Source organism: Agelaius phoeniceus, chromosome 15 (genome assembly GCF_051311805.1).
Source record: "Agelaius phoeniceus isolate bAgePho1 chromosome 15, bAgePho1.hap1, whole genome shotgun sequence".
Lineage (NCBI taxonomy): Eukaryota > Metazoa > Chordata > Aves > Passeriformes > Icteridae > Agelaius > Agelaius phoeniceus.
Window position 1 is genome coordinate 11,049,481 of NC_135279.1, and position 20,857 is coordinate 11,070,337.

At 39.5% G+C, this 20,857-nt stretch overlaps 1 protein-coding gene across 1 annotated transcript; it reads left to right on the top strand.

The window, feature by feature from the left end:
• Positions 1-355: 355 nt before the first annotated feature.
• RAD50 (RAD50 double strand break repair protein) lies at positions 356-20,294 on the top strand. The gene is made up of 26 exons (XM_054642800.2): positions 356-408; positions 1,561-1,737; positions 2,140-2,223; positions 2,458-2,609; positions 3,409-3,594; positions 3,740-3,944; positions 4,362-4,490; positions 4,709-4,874; positions 5,539-5,732; positions 6,262-6,468; positions 7,320-7,502; positions 7,712-7,869; positions 8,528-8,703; positions 8,803-9,040; positions 9,518-9,707; positions 10,559-10,685; positions 10,908-11,101; positions 11,414-11,524; positions 12,046-12,138; positions 12,238-12,351; positions 13,138-13,265; positions 14,058-14,282; positions 17,367-17,452; positions 17,897-18,039; positions 19,371-19,504; positions 19,816-20,294. The coding sequence occupies exons 2-26, from the start codon at positions 1,609-1,611 to the stop codon at positions 20,000-20,002; spliced, it is 3,939 nt and encodes a 1,312-aa protein (XP_054498775.2). The 5' UTR covers positions 356-408; positions 1,561-1,608; the 3' UTR covers positions 20,003-20,294.
• The last annotated feature ends 563 nt before the right edge of the window (positions 20,295-20,857 follow it).

Genomic DNA, 20,857 nt, shown 5'->3' on the forward strand with positions numbered 1-20,857 from the left:
GAGGGTGGTTGGCACTGCACAGTCTCCCCAGGGAAGCGGTCACAGCATGGAGGCTGACAGCGCTGAAGAGGCGTTCGGACAGGGCTCAAGGCGATGCTGTGACTCTTAGGGACGGTGCTGCGCAGGGCCAGCAGCTGGACTCGGGGACCCTTGTGGGTCCCTCCAACTCAGCTTATTCTGTGATTCTGTGATTTCCAGCTAGGTTCAAACCACGATACCGCCTCAAAATTCCATCGCTCCATTGCGAGCCCTCAGATGCCACCACAGCCGGGCAAGCGCCCTCAGGGCGCAGCGCGGGCCCAGGCGGCGGGGGGCGGTGCGAGCGGCGGGCGGGCCGCCATGGCGGGGCCGGGGCGGGGCGGGCGCGGGGGCTGCCGGGGCGCAGGCTGGTAGCGGCGGCGGGCGGAGGTGACGGCGGGATGGGGGAACGGGGCGGCCGGGCTGGGGGCGCGGTACCGCGGCGGGCTCGGCTCGGCTGCGGGTGGGGAAGGGATGGCTCCCTGGAAAATGTCCGCCCCCGGCGCGGCGCGGAGCTCCGGGCGGGAAAACCCCGCTGCCACCTCTGCCTCGGCAGGAAATGCCCTGGCCCGGGCCGAGCCCCGCCGGGCACCCCCGGAGGAGCCGCGGGACGGCCGAGCCCGGGTCATGGTGAACACCCCCGGAGCACCCCCGTAGCCACACACTCGCCACACGGACGGGGGACCGGCCTTGGAGGCCGAGGTGCCTGCCCCAGAGCCTTCCCGTGCCCGGGGCATCTCCCACCCGAGCACAGCCCAATGTCTGTGCCCGCCCCGTGGCCTGGGGAGGCTCCAGCCTTCTCTATACAGCACGAATGGGGACAAGGTGCTGGATATGGTGCTGGATATGCCTGTGAGAAACAGGCACTGGCACAGCTTGCACGGTGTTGGGTGTTGCAGTACAACAGTGGGAACTGGGACAAGGTGATGGATATGGTGCTGGATATGGTGCTGCATGTGCCTGTGAGAAACAGGCATTGGCAAAGCTTACACAGTGTTGGGTGTTGCAGTACAACAGTGGGAACTGGGATAAGGGGATGGATATGGTTCTGGATATGGTGCTGCATGTGCCTGTGAGAAACAGGCATTGGCAAAGCTTGGGTGTTGCAGTACAACAGTGGGTTTTCAAAGGGAAAAAATATTGGGGCTTTTCTTGTGTTTGGGGCATTCTGAAGGCACGTGCATAGTGTTTGTGAAGTGGAATAAAGGGTTATTCGGGCCATTGTGTTTGATTTCATGATACATAGTATGGCACTTAGCTTGGAGTTGATTAATTTCTTAGTTTGAAAGAAATAAGGTTTTCCCTTTGTATATTTTGTACCTTGAACAGTAACTGAAGAACCTTAGCTATGTTTTTAAATATATTTGTCATATATGATCCATGATCCAATCATTCCACGATTCCATGACTGTAGGGTACAGTTTGAAAGTATCAATGCATGGAGTATGTAGGCTTTACTTGCTTGTATAGGTGTTTAGTCATCTTTCAGTAATCTATCGTGATTTCTCCCTACTGGATTTTTCACGAAGCTCTGTTTTACAGGATTTACAGTATTTTCACCTTTGACTTTGGAACAGAAGTTCAGCAGAAATGTCGAGGATTGAAAAAATGAGTATCCTCGGAGTGAGGAGTTTCGGGATAGAAGATAAAGACAAACAAATTATCACTTTCTTTAATCCATTAACTATTTTGGTGGGACCAAATGGTGCAGGAAAAACGGTAAGCCTCACTTTATGTTTGGATTTGAGCTGTAAATAGCTCTGGAAGGCCATAACATGTGAATAATAATTTCTACAGAAAGATATTTAATGTTATTGCAAAAGTCATGCTGTTTGCTATAAATATTGTGTTTTGTTTAGCGTTGTTAGAAATCTGCTTTCATGCTTGGAATTTGCAGAACACTGGTTGATATTTTTTCATAGGAAATTGATTCAGATCCTGATTAAAACTGCTTTTGCAAAGTATCATATTTTCATGGTAGTCAAAAATTAAAATGTTATTTCTCTCTCTTTACATATCTAACTCATTTGTGTTTGGGCTGTTACTGTGGATTTGCCTGTAGTCTATCTTAGTTACTCTAAATTTGTCTTTATAACTATATACTTACTTTTGTTTTTTTAGACTATCATTGAATGTCTTAAATATATATCCACTGGTGATTTTCCTCCTGGCACCAAAGGAAAAACATTTGTTCATGATCCAAAGGTAAGTCATAGTGACTAGATGCAATGTGTGTTTACTCCTCAGTAAAATACTCCACTGCATGCAGGTGGTGAATAAAGCAGGGATGCTCAAGTCGTAGCCAGCCTTGAGCTGAAATGAAGAAAAGCAGAGAGCTGGGGGTGATTAGAACATGCCCCACAGCTGGAGAGGCACACATTCCTTTGGCCCTTGAGAAGAATTCCCCTCAATCTGTTTTTATTTTTGCTTCTGCCAAAGATTGCCAATGAAACCGACGTCCGAGCTCAGATTCGCTTACAGTTCCGAGATGTCAACGGGGAGGTCATGGCTGTGCAGCGCTCCATGGTCTGTACCCAGAAAAGCAAGGAACCTGAGTTTAAAACACTGGAATCTGTCATTACTAAAACAAAGTAAGTTGTCGAGTGTTTCTTCTTACTTTGGCATGAAGATAGGTTTGGATTTGGTATATTTTTATGCATCGGATAAGAGAAAATTACATAATGTAGTCCTTGACATAGCTACTAGCGCTTTTAGGTTATAAAGCTGTGTAGTTTCATTACTTTATCTGTTAAGTGATTGAAAAATCCCACATCTGATAGCTGTGGTGTTAAGAAATACTTATATCTGTTGACTTGTATTTATTTGAAAACTTTATTGGTAATAAGGGTGGTGAGGCACTGGCAGAGGTTCCCCACAGAAGCTGTGGCTGCCCCATTTCTGCAAGTGTTCAGGGCCAGGGTGGATGGGGCTTGGAGCAACCTGGTCCTGTGAGTAGCATCCCTGCTCATGGCAGAGGGAATGAGGTGGGTGGCATGGACATTTCCAACCCAAATAATTTCATGATTCTGTGATTTTAGAGCACAATTTGAAAGTATCATTGTGTGGAGTATGTAGGCTTTACTTCCTTTAGTACCATTTTCAGTTTCACATCGTGTTAAACTCCTATCTCCACTATTTAAGTATATTCCTTTAATTCAAGAGTTGTCCTGCCCCCTCTGGTGGTTCCTCAGAGTTCTAATATGTGAAACAGACTTCAAAAATTGGCAGTGTTAAATGCCTTTGTTGAGCATGGTAATTTTGTGCTTAAAAACTATTACTTGTTAGATTTTTTGAATGGGTATGTTAAAATGAGGTTATACCGTTAAAATGCAGTTCACTTTTTGAAGAACTTGCCAGTAACTTCTTTGGGGATTTTCTTTGTCTCCACAGGCATGGTGAGAAGGTCAGTCTGAGTTCCAAGTGTGCTGAAATAGATCGGGAGATGATCAATGCCCTTGGTGTTTCCAAAGCTGTGCTTAACAATGTCATTTTCTGCCACCAAGAAGAATCCAACTGGCCCTTAAGTGAAGGGAAGGCCCTGAAACAAAAATTTGATGAGATCTTTTCAGCAACAAGGTTTTTCCCTTTATTGTAATTAAATAAAAACTAAGTAAAAAAAGTCTTCTCGTAACATAAATGTTAATAAAAATGTCTAAGACACTGTTTCATTCATCAGTATTGCTGTATTGCCCAAGCAGCTGAAATTTTGCTTTTTTTAAAGGTATATCAAAGCACTCGAAGCTCTGCGTCAGGTACGGCTGAAACAAAGCTTGAAAGTGAAAGAGTGTCAGACAGAACTGAAATATCTGAAACAGAATAAAGAGAAAGCTCAGGAAATCCAGGATCATCTCAGCAACAGAGAAGCTCAACTGGCTGCTTCTAAGGAGAATGTAATATCAATTGAGAACCAGCTTGAGCCTCTAAAGGTAATTTCCATGAGGATTATGTTAATACTTTAATATGAAGCAATAAAAGAAGTGAAAGGTGGATGAATTTCTTGGTTAAAATCTTGCACTTTTAAATCTAATCCTCTGCTGCCCTGCAGCAGACTCAAGCATACCTCAACTCACTTGGCAGATGCTGCTCTAATCTGTAAACAGTCATTGAAGGGTTAAGAACAAATTCTTATAGCAGCATTGGGTTTTTGTCAATTTTAAATCTCTCTCAAATTTAGCTGGTATCTAAAACCATTTTAAGCTATAATTAAAATAAAAACCAAACCAAAACTTGATGTTCCCTATTTTAAAAACATATTTAAGGAAACTGGAGGTTTTGCACTTAAAATAATTGATTATGAGGTTCATGAGCTGATGAGATATTTTACTTACTACATTGTTTTGCAGAGCTCTCTGGCAGTGGTTGAGCAGAATCTCACAAAAGTAATGAGGTTGGACAATGATGTGAAGGCCCTGGAGAGCAGGAAGCGGCAGATGGAAAAAGATAACCAAGATTTGCAACAGAAGATGGAAAAGGTTGCCTTTATGACAAAAAACTTAGATTATTTTACTTTATCAGTCTAAGAAAAACAGTTTTCCAGTTTTGCTTGCTGATGGTTTTCCCCCTGTATGTCTTATTATAGAAAATCTGCGTGTGAGGTGTTAAACTCTTATTCCTTTAATTCTATTGTGGTAAAAACTATACATTTTTAAAACATCAATAATTGACTTATGAATTTGTTTGTGGTGTACAGGTTTTTCAAGGAACAGATGAACAACTAAGGGATAGATACGAGAACCACCAGAGAATAGTGAAGGAGAAGGAGAAGAGATTGTTGGACTGTAAGCGTGATTTAGACAGAGCCACTAAAGAGTGCCAGAGATTTAACAGTGAGAAATCAGAGCTGCTTATTGAACGAGGTAATTCAGGCTTCATTTATAGTCCTGTGTGTTTTATAATGTAATTAAATCTGAAATGGAACTAATGATAATTGAAGTGATCTGAACTCCTAAAATGTGTGTTAGTTCAGGTTCACCTGCACAGTGGGGTGAGAGAGTCCTGCTGGTGGACAAGTTTAGGTGTTTTTCTCATGGAGTTTCTAATGGGCATTTTTTCTGAGCTATAATTACAACATGTAGTACATTTTGTCATATAACAGAAGAAACATGAAGCTAAACATAAAGCTAAATGCCTGGCATTGTTCATGTCTCATGTGGGGACTGGGGACAAGTCAGAGGGCTTGAATTTAATGTTCTTTCAATTGTGTATCCTTTTTTGATTGCTTATGGGAATTTCAGCAAAGCTGTATTATTGAGTCACAGAATACATGCTTTCATAAAATACATTTGGGCTTTGTTTTTTTATCAGAATTATATATTGATTTTAGGGGCTTTTGAATTATTGATTTATTTAATTCATAAAAATTTAGTTACCTGAAATATCAATCTCTATCTATAGCTTTTTATTCTTTTTGTGTTGTTGAAAAATACTTCAAGGTTACAAAGGCTTTCAACTGGCTTTGAATCCTCAGCATGTCTTCTGCCTCAGTTTTTAACATTTATGTCACTTTTTCTTTTTGTGGAGGTCGTCTTCAACTGCAGGCAGATCGTCACCAGGAGCACATTGTGACCAGGGATTCCTTAATTCAGTCTCTGGCAGCCCAGCTGGAGTTGGATGGCTTTGAGAGAGCCCCTTTCACTGACAGGCACATTGCCAGTTTTCACAGGCTGGTGAAGGACAGGCAGGACAGAGACACAGAAGCTGCAAATCGTATGCTGGTGAGAATTTTGTTGTTTGGGTAGTGTCATTTGTATGGGCCATTGGTGCCCCTTGGTCTTTATGGTGCTGGCAGAAAGTGTTGGTGCAGGGGAGCTGAAGCTGGCCTTTTTAGAATTCTTGGTAATGTGCCATCTGCATCTTTCCATGGAAATTTTGGAATCAGGAGTGGTCACCAAGGCTATTGAACAGGCAGTTCATCAGAGAGGTTCTTCTAGCAGTCTTCATGCAGCTGCATCACTGATAAGCTCAAAAACCTGAGGAAGAATTACAGTGGGCACCTGGTTTAAAAATAACCAACTTTTTGTTGAAGTCATATTCAAAATGGAGTTGCTGTCACAGAATGCCACTGGTATGATGCATCTGCATTTTGTTATCAGAAACATTTCAGCATAATTTTGGCCAAGTTGTAATTTTCTCAGTATTTCAATGTTTTACTGTGGTGAATATTGGCACACTAGTGTGAACAAGTATTTTAAAATATTTTCCTGTGAAAAAATAATGAATATATTATTGCTGATCTTCTTTCAGAGAGAATTTACACAGAAAGAAACAATGAAACAAAAACAGATAGATGAAATAAGAGACAAGAAAACTGGATTAGAAAGAACCATTGACCTGAAATCAGACATTCAAAATAAGAAACAAGCAGAGCTGAAGAATGTCAAATGTGAATTGCAGCAGTTGGAGGGGTTTTCTGACAGGATTAGTGAGTTGGATGAGGAGATTGGCAAGATGGTAAGTTAGTGTGTAATTGAAGAAATTATAGAAGCTTGAAGTAAAAGCTTGTGGCTTTATCATTAAAAAAATATACCAAAACCCATAACCCTCCCCCCCTTGATGCTTACTCTTTCAGATGTGTTTCTGCCCTTTTAATACCCTTTATGCTCTGTTCAGATAGTTCACCCTTTGGGGCAGGGTCTGTTCACTGCCTTGTTTTTGTCCAGTCCCCACATAGAATGGCTGCTTCTGCTTGGTGAGGTGTAAACTGGGTAATAGCACAGCTGGCAATTCAGAGATTGGTTACTCTCAAATTATTGGGCCAGAAACTTTGAATTGAAAGTTCCATTCTACCTACATTTTTGGAGATAACTTGCCTGTGAGATGGACTAGTTGTTTATAAGTGTTTTATCTGATGAAGTAAGATTACAAGCATTTTATGTTCCAGCTGAACAGCTGGTTATGCCTTTGGAGCCAAATATTTTATGTTTGTTAGCAGTATATGAATTCTGCTTGACAGTGTTTTTTCTAACCTCCTCACTAGGGTAATTCCAAATTTAATATACAGTAGATACTACAATACAGACAAATCAAACTAAGGATGAGTGAGCTTCTGGTAAAAGCATGAGCAAGTTGGGGCAGTGCTGCATTCCAGGACTGCATCCAGTATCTTCCTGTGGCTTTTCTTGCCCCACACCAGTGACAGCCTTTGTCCTTTTGCATTTATTCTTTACAAATCTTGTGTCATTCCTGTAACAGCTACTGATGCTGCTGCCAGGCAGCTGAAGAGGTTTCTTCTGTTTCCTTTAGCTAGAACTTTATTGATTTTTCTAATTATTGTGTCTTCTGGGCTTTTATTTTTTGTATAGGAACATGAGCTGGAGAAGGCTGAGAGGAACAGCAATATAGAAACACTGGAACAGGAAGTACAGACTCTACAAAATGAGAAAATAAATCTGGACAAAGCTCTTAGGAGGTTGGATCAAGAGATGGAGCAGCTGAATCTACACACCACAACCATTACCCAATTGGAGATGCTGAAGAAAGACAAAGTAATGTTTTTATCAATATCTCATGAGAGGACATGAAATTGATACAGTTCCTCCAACATTTGTATGTTTTTTAGTGTATTTGTGTATTTATCAACAATCAAATGTAGAGCTTCTGTCTGACTTGATAGAAGTTATTAGCTTAATAAATGCATTGATGGCTATAAACATGAAGATAGGAAAATTTCATTTTAAATGCTTCATTTCCTCAGGCAGAGAAGGAAGATCAGATCAGAAAAGTAAAGTCAAGACATTCTGAGGAGCTAACATCACTGCTGGGATACTTTCCCAATAAAAAACAACTTGAAGACTGGCTTCATGGTAAAAATAAAAAGATTAATCAGACAAGGGATACTCTTGCTAATCTGAAGTAGGTATTAATTTAATAAATTATTTCTTCACAAGTTTTTAGTAATTAGGAATTTAAATGTTGTAAAGTTTCATATGTTCAAAATACTTTTTATTTTAATTCATTAGTGTTTATTTAGGTATCTACAAAATCAGAGAAAACTGTGTTCCTGTGATACAGAGCTGATAGAGTTTGTGCTAGTTAATAAAATCACAATATTTGTAGTGTGTCAAAGACAGCACTAAAAGCAGATAGCAAAATAGTGATCTGGAACATCCTTAGTTGTTTGTACTAATTCTAGCTGAATGAATGTGCCTGGGGCTGGAAATTGCTGGTCTTCTAATTTTCTGATAAGTCACAGAGTGGTTAGTGACTGTATCACAAATTCATGTGTGATTACCTGTTCTTGGTTTCATTTGATTAGATAAAACAATTAGTTAGAGTAGGAAGTTTCTCACCAGTAATCACTAGGAAACAAAAGGGATTTAAAATTAAACACTTATGCTGTACTTGGATGAATAAAAAGGTCATGCTATAGATTGCATGAAAAATCGATAAAGAAGAACTGGTGAATAGTTCTGGAAGTCCAATTTCAGATTACCTTTCCAGGGTTTTTGCATTTAAACAGTCTAAATCTTTGTGTTTAGGTAATAAAAGTGTTTCTGCCTTGATATTTCAGCAAGCGACTGGCATCAGTAGAGTATGATAAAACTTATGCCAGTAATGAGCTAAAGAAAAAAGAAGCCCAGTTGTCCAGTCATGAAGCAAAACTTTTTGATGTTTGTGGAAGTCAAGATTTTGATAGTGACCTGAACAAACTTCAAGATGAAATTGAAAAAAGTTCCAAACAGCGAGGTAAATTTGTGTATAGCTTGACTTTTTTCTCTGAAACACTGATTTAGCTGATTATTCACTGTTGATCCAACCTAAGTGTTCTGTTTGTTTTTCACCCAGCTGTGCTTGCTGGAGCCACTGCAGTTTATTCACAGTTCATTACCCAACTGACAGAGGAAAACCAGTCTTGTTGTCCAGTTTGCCAAAGAGTTTTTCAGACAGAGGCTGAGCTGCAGGATGTCATCAGTGATCTGCAGTCTAAACTGCGCCTGGCCCCAGACAAACTGAAGTCCACAGAGTCTGAGCTTAAAAGAAAAGAGAAAAAACGGGATGAGATGATGAGTCTTAAACCCCTGCGGTAAAGTGCTTGGGGAACCAGATTGTTACAGGCTGTTTTCTCTTCAATGTGTGGGGTTTGATTATAAAAAACTATGCAGACATCAAGGAGGCTTTATTCTAGAGCTGGTTAATGAATTTCAAAATGTCATTGTTGGGTGAAGTACTTTGAGAGAATTTGAGGATGGATGAGGGTAGAGCTGTCCTTCACAAGAGGGCACTCTTGTTCAGTGCTTCTGAGCACTTGCTGTAATGAAGTTAAAAACCAAAAGAGATTTTGTTTGCTTGTTTGTGTAATCCCACCTAAAATGAGGGATGTATTACCTTGGCTGGGCATGGAATATAACCTTAAATGTGGGCAAGGTTAAGGGGGTACTATTTTAGCTAAATTTAGTCTTTCACTACTAAATCATATCACAGATTTTGTGATCTTGAATGTCTTCAATTTAGGCTGTTGTTTCTGACCAAGGAAATTTTAGGGATTTATATTTTATTTTAGGCGAACTGTAGTTGAACTCCAAGATAAGGAAATTCCAGACCTGAGGAACAAGATCCAGAATGCAAACAGAGATTTAACAGGCCTGAAGGGTGAGATAGAAGAACAGGAATCACTTCTCCAGACAGCTTTGTCTGAGGAAGAAGGTGCCAAAGCACGTTTACAGGATATAACTCTGATGGAAAGGTATCAGGTATGCTTTGGTAACTTTTTTTTAATACATAAAATGATACTCCTTTGCATTTAAATATGTAGTTATTCAGTAATGTGACGTAACTTTGAGGTCCTTATTTTGAAATACTTCCAAAGACAGTATAAGCTAGATGATCTTGTACTAATAAAACTTTGATTTACAAAAGGTTTTTTTGAGCACCACAGTGTCCCTTGAGTTCTGATTCAATTCTGTGCTATATGAACTTAAAAAAAGAGATGTAATCCAGAACTGAGCACAACCATGAGTACACCTAAGAGTTTTTAGTCCTCATAGTCATTATAGGTCTCTGTATTCCCAGCATCTCACATGTGTTTCCTGGTTCTGTGCCATCTGAGTATATAGTAAAGGGAAAGATAAATCCTGCACTTTTTATTATCCTGGCATAGGAGACCATATTTAGCAATCTTCATGGCTCTATTGCCAGCATGAAATCTTTGCTTGACTGAGAACCTTCAGAGGAGCACTTAGGAAACCTGGGGCCAGGCAAAGGACTGAGAGTATTTCACAAGGTGGAGATGTCAGCAGCTCCTGAGGCTCCAACAATTCCAGTGTTGCAGGGACAGAATTGCACATGGAACTGTCCTGAACTGGGCTGGGGATGTTAAAGGCCTGTGCATCCTTATTGGCTGATTCCATCCACAATTAGGAATTCCAGTTCCTAGCAGCTGACATAACCCTACTGCTAATGATGTGACATTGCTCTGCAAGGGAAGGAAATTGGAAGCTCTTGAGTGCCTCAAGCCCTGAGCTTGTTCTTATGTGCCAAAGGTGAAAAAGTACATTGTTAAAGACTAATTCAGTAGTGATGGTACTTTTCCTCATACTTTCAGACTGATATCAGGGATGTTGAACGAAAAATTGCTCAGCAAGAGGCTAAGCTGCTAGGTGTCAATTTAAGTAGGACTGTACTTCAAGTAAGCAGAGAAAAACAAGAGAAAAAACAACTGTGGGATACAGGTAGGTCCTACAAACCTGTTATTTCACTTTTTACTAAAAGTAATGTTCCAAAATTCTTGCCCTTAAAATTTTAGTTTACTTATTTTATGTTCTTAAATAACTCTGTTCTCCTAGTTTGTTGTTACTGGTTTTTGGAGTCATACCAGCTTCATTTAGAGATGAATTTTCATAAGGATTACAACAATGGTTTTGATAACAGGTTAACTCTGTTTTCCTCTGCAGTTACCAGTAAAATTGAGTTAAATCAAAAACACAAGCAGGACCAGCAAAGCCAGATTCAGCAGCTGAAGAGTGCAGTGAATGAGCTGAAGGCAGAGAAGCTGCAGATTGTCAGCAGCATGCAGCGGCGGCGGCAGCTGGAGGAGCAGACTGTGGAGTTAACCACTGAGGTTCAGTCCTTGTGCAGAGAGATCAAGGTGAGAAATACTCTCAGCTGTCTAACCCTTAGCTTTGCTGCCCTTGAAATAAAAAATAATAATTTCATCATACTTAATATTGTCTCTAGTCCTAGACAATGGGATGGATGGATTTTTAAATGTTTGTACTGCGTTGCTATTGTGTATATTTGGGAATTTACAGAATTTTTTAAATACGTATTTTCATATTTCCTTTTTTTAATACACACAAAAAAGAAATAAGTAACCATATTACTTTTTTTACTGCTTGAAAAATGATTGATCTTCACCAGAATGCAAAAATAAAAACTACTTTTTCCAATTACTTTTCAGGAAGCAGAAGAACAGGTACTTCCTTTGGAAGCAAAGTTAGACAGATTGCAGCAGGAGAAGGAGGAACTAGTGAATAAAAGGACTGCAAGTAATAAAGAAACACAAGAGAAGGTTTGTTTGCTCTTGGCATAGCTGTGAGATAGGATTAGATATTATTTTTCACTGGATGGAAGCTGTGGTACAGAGTTTGCTTTTAGGAAACATCAACACCAGGAGGTGCTTTAGATTGGTAGAGCTTTTAGGGAAGAAGAGGAACATGTCAGTCAGGACATGAACTCAATTGTAATTCACCTTTGGCAGTCTTGAAAAAAGACTTCTTGGGATATTTGGCAGTATTTATTGGCTGATGGCATTCAAAAACCCTTCCTAAGTAGACCCAAGAGGAACAGCAAGGAACACCCATCCTTGCCAAGAGACACACTGGTTCTTCCCAGGTTAAGTGACCCTCATTTGTTTTGGGAAACATTTTCATGCTCACAGAAGTACTGGGATTGTAGATGCTGAAGATTTTATTAGAAAACTAAAGGGAGTTACCATAAGGAATTGTGGTAGTGTTATCCAGTATCTTTGATACAGAGCATATCTCTTCTTGGACAGAAGTCCATATTTCATTTGATATCTTTTCTCTGCAGATGAATAGCATAAATGAGAAAGTTAAAGATATAAACAAGTATGTGAAAGAAATTGAAAACTATATTCAACAAGGAAAAGAAGACTATAAAAAGGTAATCTAAAATCTAAATCTTTTTTTAAGTCAGTAAAAAGTTAGCATCAAAATTACTTTTGTTTTTCAATCATATGCCATTTTCTTCATATTTCTTTAGCAAAAGGAGTCTGAACTTGAAGAAGTAAATTCTCGTTTGGCTGCCTGTGAGAAACAGAAGGAAAAGATAAGTAAAGAGATGGAAATGACCCGACAAGATATTGACACTCAAAAGGTGGATATATTGTTTAAAGTATACTTGGCATAGTTGAAATAATTCCTAGTTCTGGTTTGTCTATAGTGGTGTGAAATTAGCTTCCTTTTGGTTTATTTAATCAGTTGTTAGTCAGGATAGTTGCTATACATGCATTAGGCTGAAAATAGCCTTGAGATTTGTATGTGGAAATTTAAAAACCATTTATCTCTAACTATCATCTGATGGTATTTCTAAGAGTTAAGTCTGGTGGGATAGTAGTCAGCATTTTCAGGAGTATCTTTGTGTGGAGGATACATGCCTTTATAAGTCAAGTACAAACTGCAGGTACCAAGAGTTGCCTGCTATTCCAGATTTATCACGTACTTGGAATTCTTGTGTGTATGTTTCAGATACTGTTTACATTCCTTATAGGAAATATGTCCTTCCCCATTCTGCCCTTTCAGTTACTGTCTACTGTTGTAGAACTCCAATAGGGGACTTGGTTAAATCCATCCTTGGTGAAAACTACTACTCCAGAAATCCATGGTTGAAACATGGATTAATATTCTTAAAAAGAATCAGTCTTGTGTTCACTTGTGACAGTAAACACTGCTAAGTGTTATTCCAGTTTGGAAGATGAAATAATACTGCTGATTTCCATTTTACTCTGTTTCTGGGACAAGGTAAGCTCTCCCTGTGATAATTTTTGTTGTTTTCAATTATTTTATGCTTGCAGCATGTTTCAGAGCTGTGCAGAACTGATACATTGTAATTGATAACCAACATACTGAAACATGATACAATTTCTTGTTTCTTTGGAGCTAGATACAGGAAAGGTGGCTGGAGGATAATCTCACTTTGAGGAAGAGGAATGAAGAGCTAAAAGAAGTTGAAGACGATATAAAAAAACTTATGAAGGAGATGGGAGAAATGAAAGTTCCCCAGATGAAAAAGTAAGCACCTTCAAATCAGAATGGTGTGCTTTGCCCAAGAATTCATGGAACATCTGGATGTTGTAGTCACTGTGTTTTAGGGTGTCTGATCCTCTTCTCACCCCATTCATGCAGGCCACTTTCTCCTTCACACCTGTGTTTGGTTCATATCCCTGTGACAGCAGTGTGAATGATTCTGTGAAATTATACAGTGCTTCTGGCTAGAAAAAGAGATATCTGCTCATACCTGTTCCAGTCCAGTCCTTTTAATGATGCTTACTGAGAAATCCACATTTAAATAATTCATGCTTCTGGATGAGAGTATTTAGTTTTTATTTTCAGTCTGCTCACTTAGTTCCCAGCAGCAAATTTTGTGTTTATTTCAGTAGTTTAGTAATAATTGCTTAGATAATAAACACTTTTGAAAAGTAATTACCCCTTTGCTGATTTTTGCATGTGGAATATTTATTTAGCATGCTAGAGCTTACCCTGTAATTCATCTTATTTTGCTCAGTACCCATCTATAAAATTAATTTTTTTTGTTTATACATGTAGCACTTTAGCATTTGAACTTGACAACTTGCTTCTCCCCCTCAGAATAGTGATTAGAATATATTCTCAACAAATTTAAAGCTATTTTTATTTCAATAATATCTTCATTTCAGTGGGGTTAGTACTATAATTCTAACTGTTACAGACTTTATAGATATGACACAATGATCTGTTGTCCAACATGAACTCAGAATTAGAACCCTGATTAAAAAATTGAAACGCTAAGTACAAAATCCAAGTGTATCAATTCTGGTTTGCCAGTGAGAGGAAGCATTTGGAGGAGAAAATAGAATCTCTGAAGAGGAACCATCACGTGGCCCTTGGCCGGCAGCGCGGCTTTGAGGAGGAGATTGTTCGCTTCAGGAAGGAGCTCCGAGAGCCACAGTTCAGAGATGCAGAGGAGAAATACAGGGACATGATGATTGTCATGAGAACAACAGAGCTGGTCAACAAAGATCTGGACCTTTATTACAAGGCTCTTGATAAGTAAGTGTTGTCAAATGAGGGTGATTCTTAATTGTTTTCATCCTTATTGGTATTGATCACCTTGATGCAAAAATGTGGGGGTCCCAGTTGTGGGTTTCTCTGGGTCTGGATTGAAGGCACTTGAGATGGTAGCTCATGTTCAGACTCAGGTGTTTATTATTTCTTATCAGTAAAACAGTCTCACTGCTGTGAGTTTGGCAGCTTTTCATTAGAAGGCACAAAATGGCCAACAATCTCTTGTGACAAGGTCTTTTAAGATTAAACTATCCAGTTAAGAGCTGACACTTGGATTATTTTCCCTTTTAACCCAATAACTGATCCCACAGAACCTGCAATGTGGACTTTTCTGCCCAATTACAAAATGCCACCCAAACCCATGGAGAAGAAGGAAGAAGAAGCATGAAGAAGAAACCCAGGACAACACCCTGTGCCCTCCATCTTCCTTCCATCCACAACCTACTAAAAATCCCAAAACCTCAATTTCTCACCAAGTGATACACCTACACTACTCTCTATAATCTATTTCACACTTTTAGGATTCCAGTCTATCTTGAAGTCTGGGAAACTTTCTCCATGAATGAGGGTCAGAGTCAGTGCTGCCCTGGGGGTCAGGGCACCCCAGAGCAGACAGAGAAACATTCCCAGTGCCCTGGGTTTCACATCAAAGCAGCTTTCAATTTCAGGCTTCTGGGGTGACTTAAAGGAAATTGATGATTCCCTGAGATACATAATTTCTCTTCATATATTCTGACATTTAAATATTAAGAAAACATAAGGTATAACTTCCTAAGTAAATTAATGAAACTATACTGGAAACTGCACAGGATTGATATGATGTAGGAAATTTGTAAGTTAATGTCTATAATATACATATATTAAATGCTTTGATGGTAATAATTGGAATTTAATACAGTCATAGATGAGTCTGATATTTGTATTCCCAATTCTCTGAAAGATTTATTTGGAGTTTTGATTGTACATGTTAGGACTTGTATTTGCAGTACTGCAGTAGGAGAGAGATAAGGCAAGGTGAGATTGATGTCTAAGTCCTTCATTTTTAACCTGAGCCCTTCTACTTTCATTTCTATAGCAACAGATTTTAGCATCTTCTGGTCATATCTTAACCATGAGTAAGATATGCCAGGTAAATTTCTTGTTTCCTCTGGCATTTTCTCAGGTAAATAATTGTGTTTTAAAGAATATTACAATGTAGAGGGTTTTTTTGCCCTTTTCCAGTGTGGGTGGTTTTGTGCTTATATTAAAGAAAGTAAGGTCATAAGAAACATATCTGTCATTTGATGGAAAGTGTAGCAAGTTTGTTCTTGTTTCTGTTTCCTCTGGAAGCTTGTTTGCTAGTCTTGGACTGACTGGGCAAAAAGAGCATCTCGAAATTGGTAACCATATACAAAATAAAACATGTAGCTCCCTAAAAACCCTGTTTGTTTGGTTATAATGATGGAATAGGAGTGAACAACTTGATGGACAGTGGGAGAGGATTTTGGAATCAGTGGATACATTCCAGGAAACAGAAAACTGGTGCTCAGTGGCAGGAGGATAAATATTAGGAATGAAAGAAGAGAAAGAAAGATAAACATTTTGGCCACTGTAGGAATTCTCAATACACCCATGTCTTGAATAAAGTATGGAATTTTGGCCTTCTCTTTAAAAGGGTTTGCTAGTGCTGGAAAAGGAGCACAAAAGAGTAATTACATGGTTGAGGATACAGCATAATGGTCAAGAAGAGAAACAAAATAAATGAGAACTTTCCAAGTTGAAAGGACATTCTAGAGGAACACTGTTCTAAGCTGGTTTGATAATAACATTAAATCAAGTAAACATGATATTAAAATGTAAGCTAATCCAAATCTTTGTGAAGATCTAAGTTATTCAGAGCGTTATAAGTCTTCCCTTTCAGTTGTAATGGAAATGCACTCCAAGAATTTCCTTTTTAGAATTTTTTGGTATGGTATCAAATCATCTATTGTTTCTATTTAAGGCTAAACAGGAAAACAGTCTTGTAATTTCAAGAAAAATAGATAAGCATCACTTAGCGGTAATCGTCTGAAAAATCAGCAAGGCAAAATGCTAACTCTAATGGCCAGAGCTGTATCTGGGGCTGGGAAAACCAGCATTTGGGGTGTTCCATGCTATCAGATGATATTTATTGACTCCATTTAGAGATTTATGATAAATATTGATGAGGAATGCATTCTTGGGCCTAAGCAAATAGTTGAAAATGCTTCATTTTTACTCAACAAAACCTATCAGAGTTGATACCTCAGTATTCCCCAGAACAGGTGGAAGAGCAAAGGTAGAAAAAGCATGGGTAAAAGTCCATTTCAGAAGGATATTTTATTTCCACCATATTTTTGGAAAGAAGACATTGCCATAAAGCAAGTGAGCATTTCTTTCATTACAGAGTAGCTTTTCTGTAAAAAGACAAGTTAGAAATGCAGTGTCCTGTCCTTTTCTGAGTGTTTTATAAGATTTCATCTGTTAATAAAGTCATGCTACTGTGTTAACCATAGAGATTAAATTAAAAGTTATTAATGATATCTTGTGTTACTCTTGCTGCTGAAAAGTATTTCTTGTCATAGTGCCTGTTTGGGTAATTACAAATTATATTTTCAGTAGGAATTTTCTGCTCTGAGGTGACTTCAGGTTCTCCTTTCCTGCTGTTGTTTGCCCTGTTGGCAGACTGTGCCAGAATAACACTCCTGTTCTGGAAAGCTTAACATCAAATTCATCTTCTTGGTGTCAGGCTGAAAATAAACCTCACACATAAATCATAAATCTCTTAAAAAGTCAGGTAAAGTCATTCTCCATTGAGTGACTGCAAATATATTTGTTGTCATTACTTTCCTACTTAGAACTGAGCTGTTTGTGAGCATAGAGTTATTTACACAATGGCATGTTGTTACTCTTTAGTTACTTCTCTGTCCAAAATAAACTGGTATTTTCTGTATTTTTAGTAAAAGTATTAAGGGAATGGAAAGGGAGCTGCCACCTCCCTTAAAGTCCCTAGCAGTCCATAGCAGTCCATGGTTGCATCTCTAATAGTTTACATTTTTTGCTGTTTTTTAGAGCAATAATGACATTTCACAGCATGAAAATGGAAGAAATTAACAAAATAATTCGGGACCTGTGGCGAAGCATTTACAGAGGACAAGGTATGTAATAATATTTTTTAAGTTTTACCCAAATGTATCCATTTGATATTGGGCACTGCATAAGGAAGAGTGTTTGTTGGCAAGATGAGAAAAGCTGGTTCCATTCTAAAGGCTGTATCTGTTCTTCACCACTATAATCTTATTATTGCACATTATGTAGTAACGTGCAAGATAGAGTTAATTTTCACTTCTCTTTGTTTTCCAGAGGTTAGGTTTCTTTGTCACAGGACAGTGCATGAGTTCATTCCTTCCACTTTGGAAAAGTTAATTTCCTAGATGGAGTTCTAGGAACTAGAACTAGAACTCCACTGTCAGTGGGAGTTCTGAATGGAATTTTTATTGTTACTACATATTATACCTCTCATCTCCCACTAATCCTATGATATTTTTCAAGATTTTTGATAAATTTTTGATAATGTATGAGTGTCTCCTTCCCATTTTCAGATATTGAATATATAGAAATCCGCTCTGATGCAGATGAGAATGTCTCAGCCACTGACAAAAGAAGAAATTACAATTACAGGGTGGTGATGGTGAAGGGAGATACAGCCCTGGATATGAGAGGAAGGTGCAGTGCTGGGCAAAAGGTAATGGCTGTGTCTTCAGTACACAACCACAGGGATGCTGAAACCTGACTCACATCAACGCACAGGAGTCAAGTGACCAAACCACAGGCAGCTCCAGCTCTAATTTATTGTTGTGTACAACTTCCCTTCACTCTCTCTGGGTGTCTCACATACCATATGTGACTCAGCATCTGACCCCTGCTTTGGGCTGCCAAAATCCATTGTTTCAGATGGGCACTGGGCTGATGCCCTGCAGGAGTGAAGGGTTTGATTTCCTCTGTCCTCAGGTTCAAGTCCTCCCATTTTGTCTCTTTCTGGTTACCACTGAGGTTACCTCAGCTTCAGGTCTATCAACTTGCTTCCTCTTTTTTTTTTTCTTTGTGTGCTGTGGGTCTTTTTGCACCTGCATCTACTTCTAAGTTGATAGGATCTCTCTTCCTCCAAATTATGCTGCTTTCACCTGCTGCTGACAGCAGCCTTTCAGTTCATGTCACCAATATCACACCTAGCCATACTTCCAGGCATTGCTTCTTCTCCTGTGCTCTCAGCTTGCAGCTCTGTGGGCTGTCCATTCCTTGTCAGTAACACACACTGGCCAAGCTGCCTGGTGACACACCAGCTGTGACAGTACCTGTGGTCAGAGTTCATCAAGTTAACCACACCACACATGCTGAGGGTTCTTTCCACCTGTCTGTTCTATTAAATGGGTCCCCTCCTGGAGTGCTTTAGGATGTTGCGTTACAGTCCTATGTAAGTGAGAGTGAAACTTGAACAAGTGTCTTAGCTGAAGTTCTGAGAATTCTTTGATGATGAAATGTGATGCCAGCACGCATGATAATTGGAAAATATTTTTGGCAGCGCAGTTTCCATTGAGTGTTCTGTAGCTTTTAGTGGTTCAGGAGATCTTGTAAAGATGATTACGCATCATTTGATGCAAAGCTAACATAGAAGGTGGCAAATCCTACTGTCTTCCATTATAGTAAGTCAGGAGTTCAGCAGCTGAGTAATATGAAGACAAATTTCCACCTGCTGCAGTGGAGTGGGCTTGAGCAGAGTGTTGGGGTAATGCAAATGGCAGTGTCGTAGCAGCTTTACCTCACATCAGAATCCTTACTTCCACTGTCTTCTGAATTTTGAGTGCTTCTTTGTAGAGTCAATCTTTGAATTCAAACTAGAAGTTTCAATGTAGTTTTTCAGTAAGAAGTTAGTTACTGTCATTTTGTCAAGTGTCAGCGCATTGTTCTGTAAACTTCAGTCACGGTTTGTAATGGCATTAAAAACAAGTTGTTTTGTCTAGATCCTCTTCAAACAGTTTGAAGCCTGAGATTTCTGTGGTTTTTCCTTTCCCTCAGGTGCTTGCTTCTCTCATCATTCGCCTTGCCCTAGCAGAAACATTCTGTATCAACTGTGGCATTCTGGCCCTGGACGAGCCTACAACCAACCTTGACCGAGAAAACATTGAGTCCCTGGCACATGCCCTGGTAGAGTAAGTGAGCTTTTCTTGTGGTGCTTTACAATGGGGATTTTTCAATACCCATTTGGCATTATATTTTAAGCTGGAATGTCTTTGTTGTGAGTAGTTTTAGATTCCATCTCTATCTGAAAAAGAAAAAGGTATTTCTTATATAATTTCTGGGGGTTTTTATGTTAAAAAGAGTGGGTAATCAGCATTAGATTACTCAGTGGTTCATATCATTCATTATCAATATTGAAATATTTTAGTGCTGTGTATTGGCAAGTTCTCTGATGCTGGCATGGGCTGTAGGGAAATGCACACTGGGTAATTTCTCTTTGTAGGATAATAAAGAGCCGCTTACACCAACGCAACTTTCAGCTGCTGGTGATTACTCACGATGAAGATTTTGTGGAACTTCTGGGCCGTTCTGAGTATGTGGAGACTTTCTACAGGATAAAGAAGAACATTGACCAGTGCTCTGAGATCATGAAATGCAGTGTCAGTTCCTTAGGCTCCTATGTTCATTAGAATGCCGAGTAATTGCATACTACAGACAGCCTTACCTGACACATTGTACACTGCCTGCCTTGATAGAGCCCAGTGTAGGTGTCTGAAAATGTAGTTCCGTATTCTACTGAAACTTTGTTACAATTTTAGCCAGAGTCTAAAACTGTGAGACTTCTCAACGTACATTTCTACATCTTTCTGTGCCTGGGCTAAGAATCACCGTAATTTGAAAGAATTTAAATGAATGCCACACAGTTAAATTTTGATGTATTTTATGCTTTAAAAGTGAAAATAAAGTTGTGATGTTATTTTGCATGTTGTGTGGGACAAGTTGCACAAGTTGCAGATTCTCTGGAATAGCTGTGGCTCTGCCAGGGGAATACAGCTTGCTCTCCATCTCTGGCAAGGTCAGCAGTGATGGGTGTCACTCTGGTTCAAGGTGTGTTCATCGCTATCTCCTAATCTACCCAAAATTGACAAGCTTCAAAGAGAACTTTTACTACTTCCCCTACAAGGTAACCTAACTCTGGCTGTTCAAAGACAGAATTTACCCTTGCTTCAGAATAAAGCAAAGGCCCATCTCTAACCAGATGAATGGGTGAATTCTGCTCAGGGAGTTATGTTCTGATTCTTCATGGCAGTGTTTGCAAATGGGAAAATGGAGCATAAGAGTCTCAGAGATTTAGTGTGGATGCTGAGCTTCACCTGCCCTGCTCTGAGCTCTTCCTGAAGCTCTTTTCCTTGGGGTGGCAACAGCCCTGCAGCTTGGCAGCCCCAGGGAACCTGCTTCTCAAGGGGAGTGACAGTGGAAAGCCATGGGGGTGGCCCTCTGCAAAATGCAAAGAGCTTGATCATCAGAGTCCTGAGGCTGCACAA

Bases quoted from the DNA above. Each gene is read 5' to 3' on its own strand.
- RAD50 (XM_054642800.2), top strand. From the start codon at position 1,609: ATGTCGAGGATTGAAAAAATGAGTATCCTCGGAGTGAGGAGTTTCGGG. The intron at 1,738-2,139 runs GTAAGCCTCACT...TTGTTTTTTTAG, and splicing joins CAAATGGTGCAGGAAAAACG to ACTATCATTGAATGTCTTAA. The intron at 12,352-13,137 runs GTGGATATATTG...CTTTGGAGCTAG, and splicing joins AAGATATTGACACTCAAAAG to ATACAGGAAAGGTGGCTGGA.